A 6,387-nucleotide genomic window follows, 5' to 3' on the forward strand; every position below is an offset into this window, starting at 1 on the left:
AGAATGTCACAACTTAATGTTTCAGTTTGGTCTGTACAATCAAACACAGTAACTCTTTACAAGAAAAGTCACTGTCCAATTAACCATACTCTGCAGATGTACTAAACTGAACCCAGTAATGCCAAGTCCGGATAAATTTATCAGTCTGGCTCGTCCCAGCTGTCATCAGGTCTTTCATACAGTGGCGGTCTTTTGGCGGTTTGTTACACTTCCACATTGCAGGAGTGCATGCCTTTGCAGCATTCAAGAGATAATAAAAGAGTTTTTGTATGCATTTTCCTCATATCAGAGACATGGAGTAATGTTGAAGCGGGTTTATCTTTGATTTTAATATGTGTGAGCTTATGGACAAGGTCTGCCACAGAAGACCAGTAAGTAGACAAAGAAGGGCACTCCCAAAAAATATGCAAAAACGTACCAGGAGCCGTTCCACATCTCAAGCAGATATTGTCCGTATGGGGGTAGATCTTAGCCAATTTAGAGGCGTTCTATACCACCGAGCGGCCAGCTTGTAATTCATCTCCTGGTATCTATTGCAAGCTGCAGCCTTGTGGCAAAAGTGGAGTTAACATATCCATTTGAGTTTCTGAAAATTTCACTTTCAATTCTGTCTCCCACCGGGTCACAAAGCCAGGTGTTTCGGGTGCATGTACAGCTAACAGTGCCTGGTAAGACAAGTATTCCTCGCTAAACACAGAGATTCCAAAGGCAACAGGGAGCGGCGAAAAATTCCCAGATGGAAACTCCGGACATCCCAGTATGGGAGACAATGAAGATGGATAATCAACCACCTTTTGACAGGTGAAAAACTGAGAGACTACACTCAGAGGGTGTTGCATAAAAGAAGCTTTGACCATATTTGGGGCCCATGCCAAAGCGTCAATTGGGGTCAGTGATGGTGTCTTCCAAGCTTATCCAAAATTTAGACCCACTGTTAGTACACCAGTTCATCAAGCTAGTCAAGTAAAACCGCCTGTTGATATAATACTGGGTCTGAAAATGCCATACCTCCCTTTGCCTTTGGAAGTCTCAAAATTTTAACTCCTGTCCGAGGAGAACCCAAAGACCATATAAACCTTGTAAACTCTGACCTGAATTTATTCATAATATGCAAAGGAACATGTACCAGGAGTGCCTGTAACATATATAACACTCTAGGCATCACATTCATCTTCACTATAATACACCTCCCAAGCCATGTAAAGGCTATTTGATGCCATTTCTGAGGGTCCTTCCTAATACAGTTGAGGAGCGGCACAAAGTTAAGTTCCACAGTGCGTGACAAATCAGTAGGTATCTGTGTACCTAGGTACTTAATGGAAGTGGACGCCCAGCTAAAATAGAAAGACTGTGTTAGAGCCAATTGAGCTTGTCTCGGGACGGTAACATTCATAGCCTCTGACTTCTGGAGATTACCTCGATAAATCTGCATATGAATGAAGTTCTGCTAGCAGACTAGGAAGGGTCGTGACTGGTGAAGAGATGTAAAATAACAGGTCGTCTGCATACGCTGCCACCTTGTATTTAGAATGACTGACTTGGACTTCTTTTATGTTCCTTTTAAAACAGACATGTCTTAAAAAGGGCTCCAAAGTAAAAAAAAAAAAAATAATGGAGACAAAAGGGGCACCCGTCTTGTTCTATTTGTGATATTGAAGGGTTGTGAGAGTTCCCCATTTATGCCCTCTTTGGCTGTGGGAGTGGTGTTAAACTTTAACGCACTGTAAAAACCTCTTGGGCAGCCACAAATATTCTAATGTGAGAAGAAAAGACCAATCTACTTGAATGCTTTCTCCACATCTGTGATCTATGATGTTCAAGGTATGGGTCGTATTGCCCCTAGCCTCTCAGTTGCAAAAAACCACTCTGATCCGGATGAATAAGTTATATTTATAATACTTAGTACTGGTGTCAGCCGACATACCAGTATGCTGGTGAATATTTTAAAAGTGATCAACTTACTTTTGGGCTGCGGAAGTACAGGTTTGGGGAAATGCAAAGCGTCAAATCTGTATTTTTTGGTTTGTTTTTTTTTTTGTTTGTTTGTTTTATGTAAGTGTTCAATTGTTTCTCATTTGGATAAACAGACATAATGGGGCCTGGATTTTATAGGCCTAATTCACCAAAAACTGTTTAACAAGATGGGGAGTTAGAATGCAGAGCTGAAGTAAAATTGTATTTTCTGTATTTGGGCAAGGTAGGTATGGGGCAGACCCTCGTGTCCTGTCTTGATGGCCAGGATTACTGGGGCAGAAAGTGAAAGAAATACATACAGCAATACAAACATTAGCAATTTTTTTTTTTTTTTGCAACCAAAAAAATGAATACAATAAATATTATCGTGAGATAACAAGTCATTATATAGTGTTACCACTTCCAGATTACCACTTCTATATTTGTTACATTGTCTCACTATATTGAATTTGCTATGTACAAATACAGGTCCTATTTAATGGTTGCATTAATAATTTTTCATTTTTTTTTTTTACATATAAAGACATACAAAGACAAGAGAGAATGGTGGGGAAAGAGTGGGAGGGGTTAATGGTTGTTAAAGGGATGCAGTATTTATTGAAACTAATTAAACCAGGTTTGAATACATTTAATAGTGAGAAGTTAACAAGTAAGGCTACTAGGTCTTCTGTTTTCATAATATTGTTCACACATTTCCAATGATGTACTAAAGGTGGGGATGTTTGTTTCCAAAAGTCTGTAATACAAACTTTCTCTGCTTTAAGTGAACGATGTAGAATCTGGGTGTTTTTTTCTGGACATGATGGTAGGATTGTTGGCAATAATAGAGAAATGATAAGAGGAAGTTTGGTGGTTATCGGGGACAGGTAGGGGTGGACTTTAAAGAAGCTGCGCAGGTGAAAGTGACAGGCCTTGGAAATGTTCTAATATGAGGGGTCAATGTCGCTGATACCAATGGAGCGCATTATTTGGATTAGAAGAGGGTGATCAACAGTGTCAAAAGCAGAGGAAAGGAGGAGGAGGAGGGGAAGTTGCCTTGAGACAGCTCTGAGATCATTGGCCACTTTAGTAAGAGCTGATTCCGTGGAATAGGCAGCTCGAAAGCCAGACTGGAGGGGGTCAAGCAGACAGTTGGCGTTCAGGTAATCTGTGAGTCTTTTCTAGAGTAGCCGCTCAAGATGTTTGGAAACATATGGAAAGATCCATGTGTATTAGGGGGATCGGACAGTAGTTAGAAGGTGGGGGGGAGGGGTCTAGTGAGCGTTTCCTCAAGATAGGGAGAATAATGGCCTGTTTGAAAGGGGAGAGGTAGGTACCAGTAGAAAGGGAGAGGTTGAATAGTTCAGTTAGTGCAGAGGCCAGGGTGGAGGAATGGGCACAGAGAAATTTAGAGGGAATTGGTTCAAGCGTGTAGGTAGTAAATGGAGATTAGAGAGTAAAGGAGACTTCATCCAGAGTAAAAGGGTTGAGGAAGGTTAGTGATGATTTACAGGTGGATATGATTAGAGATAAAATAGTCAAAATTACACATGATGTTTCTGCTCACCGTGCTACTTCAATGTAGGTGGCTATGTGTTGGGCCAAGAAGGTAGTTGTGGGTGAAGCAATGTGGGGTTTAGGAGGGAGTCAGTTGTTGACTGCATAGGTTGGAAGCTTGAGAGGACATGACAGCGGAGAAATAATTTTGCTTGGCGATAGTGAGTTCAGTTTTAAAGTGTTGTAGTCTGTCTTTGTAGTCCATGAAGTCAGGGCTGCACGAACAGTCTTTTGTTAATGTTTGGTGTGACTGTTGTGCCAGGATTGGGGGGTACGGAAGGTGGCAGGGGCAACTTTATCCAGAGACAAAGAAAGAGAGTGGCTGAACTGAGTAGCAGCTTTATCTGGAAATGATTTTGGAGATAGGAATGAAAGAGGAACATAAGGCAGCTTGAGAATAGGTTGCGGTCAAGGGTATCTCTCTGCCATTATTTACCTGGCAGTCTAGAAGAAGGAGCACATGGAACTGTCAAAGTGCTTGGAATATCATAATTTAAAGAAGTAGTTAGGTCACTTGTTTGTAAATAGGCCTAACAAAAGATAAATTGTATTGTAAATTTATTACTGCTTTACTGTAATAAGACACATATCTATGATTTTGTTTTTTTCCTTTAGGTGCACTTACCATATCTGATTTGGATGATCAAGACACAATGGATCCATTGCAGGAAATGTCATCTCCAGAATGTGTACATCTGGCAAATACATCAAGAAAAGTATTTAAACTTAATCTTAATCACTATCTATATATTTATAGTCACTTAATCACTATATATATATATATATATATATATATATATATATATATATATATATATTAGTGCTGTTTCAGGTATTTTGCAGTATTTTGACCTGTAACCCCTACAAAATTAAGACTAAAAAGTTAAATATTATTAAAGATGGCTTTTACATGAATCAGTACTGGATTATACCAAACGTGCTGTACAAAATTGATCCACTAATTATAAACATTATACAATTTTGCTTAAACTAGGGAATAGGGAGGACAAAGAAAAGTAGTTTCATTGCCTTTATTTAGCTCTATTACCTTTCCAAATGTATTTGATTCCCATTGTGGAGATTTTCTCTTCCTCAGTGGATGTTTCTATCTAAGAATGGCTACATTGCTTCACCATAAATACAGTGCATGAAGTATAATCCCTCTAGATAGAAAGTGTGTTTCTGAGCAAGGTTATCAATTGAGAATACATTAAAAAAAGGCTACTAAAGGGAAAATTTACTGTATATGTGTGCTTTATACATGGACAGACAAATTCTAAAAGTCATCTGATGCTGGTATTCACAGATCATGCTATCCCATGTGGTAGAGATCTGTACTGGTATGTGAAATCATAGCCATACATGTACATAAGATTTTCACAATTTAGTCATTTATTTCTTTTTAGGAGGAGGAGAAGAGTTTACAGAGGGACTTTACTAGAGCAAGCATGAACAAAGCACTAGCTAAAGGTACAATTTCTTTTTTATATCCAAATGTTCTTTGCTCCTAATCTGTTGTGAATTTCAACTTGGTGTTTAAAAGTAATTTTGGTCAAAAGTAGTAGTATAATAAAATGCTGTGTAAAACAGTTATCGTTTTTGAGAACTTCTGTTTCAGAACAACCTCTTTTAATCCCAGAAACGACAACTGTTTTCCTGTCTACACAATTTCTGCTGCACACCCCTACCATAAGGATTTCTTTCCCTTCTCTTTTTTGGTAATTGCTGTGATTTACTCAATATGTGCATTGCCTTTTTTGTTGCAATATATGTGTGCCCTGCTGGGGCAGATCATTTTCTGTAATTTTTTTCTACACTTTTATCCAATTCTTTGTTCTTTTAACCCTTTTGGTCCCAGCTAGTCTCAATTGAAATAATTAACCAGTTGAAAAATTGTGGGTTAGAGTGAGTGGGGGTTGTGGGTTATTTTTAAAGTTGGTTTTTTTTTTTCTGTTTTTTTTTTTTTTGTTTGTTTTTAAAGTCATTAGGGTTAGATTAGGGAAAACAAATGTACATTAAAATTTACTGTCCTAAATCAGAAATTAACTTGACTAGCTCTGCACTGAGTACAGTACTTTTTTCTGTCAATCAATGTCAAGGAGGCATCTTCCTAATTGTGGTACTGCAATCTTCAGTGGTGGGTGGTACTTGCCTGCCTACAGTGACTTTAGTCACCTCCGACCATCATTGTCTACCAGCTGTCTGGATTTTATAATTACCTTGAGCATTTTCGTACACTTTGAGTTTTTCATACCACAATGGGGTCACAGCATGTCTATTTCTAGACATATGGGGAGGGGAACTAGGTGCTCCGAGCTTGTACTTCAACAAATCCCAGACTGTTTGCAGCAGGCCTACCAGTGCAGCTAATGCCTGCTAGAATACTGTTGTCCTGTGTTCTTAGTTTTTTCCCTCATTAATGTCTTCTCTTGGTCAGGTGGATGTGAATGGATTCTCCGCAAATTCCTTGTGTGATTTTATTCATCAGCTCAAGAGGCATTGATTCTGGGTAATCTAGTTTGTCTGACAAGCTCATCCAGAATTGTTTTTACCATCCCTTTTTGTTTCTCCTCTCCCACACCATGCATTTTTAACCCCCTGCAAAGCCTAGTTCTCGGTTCACCCATAAAATCTGGAGCTAAAAGTCCACGGAATGCTCAAATACTGTGTTTCCCTGAAAATAATACCTACCCTGAAAGTAAGACCTAGCACTATTTTCTAAACCTGCCCTAATATAAGACCTACCCCGAAAGTAAGACCTAGCACTATTTTCTAAACCTGCCCTAATATAAGACCTACCCCGAAAATAAGACCTAGTGTAAATCTGTCCAGTTCAGAAAAAAAACCCACCCAAAACTGTAATTCAGCCTAAAAAAT

General features: G+C 38.9%; 1 protein-coding gene across 2 annotated transcripts in view; it reads left to right on the plus strand.

The window, feature by feature from the left end:
- Window positions 1-6,387, plus strand: part of SYCP2L (synaptonemal complex protein 2 like) — a 52,593-nt gene that overhangs the window by 35,361 nt on the left and 10,845 nt on the right. For both annotated transcript variants that reach the window (XM_072413320.1, XM_072413319.1), the window contains exons 27-28: window positions 4,126-4,226; window positions 4,917-4,980. In XM_072413320.1, coding sequence (XP_072269421.1) covers window positions 4,126-4,226; window positions 4,917-4,980 — 165 coding nt within the window. The remainder of the gene's footprint in view (window positions 1-4,125; window positions 4,227-4,916; window positions 4,981-6,387) is intronic.

This window comes from Pyxicephalus adspersus, chromosome 5, assembly GCF_032062135.1.
Source record: "Pyxicephalus adspersus chromosome 5, UCB_Pads_2.0, whole genome shotgun sequence".
NCBI classification, from domain to species: domain Eukaryota; kingdom Metazoa; phylum Chordata; class Amphibia; order Anura; family Pyxicephalidae; genus Pyxicephalus; species Pyxicephalus adspersus.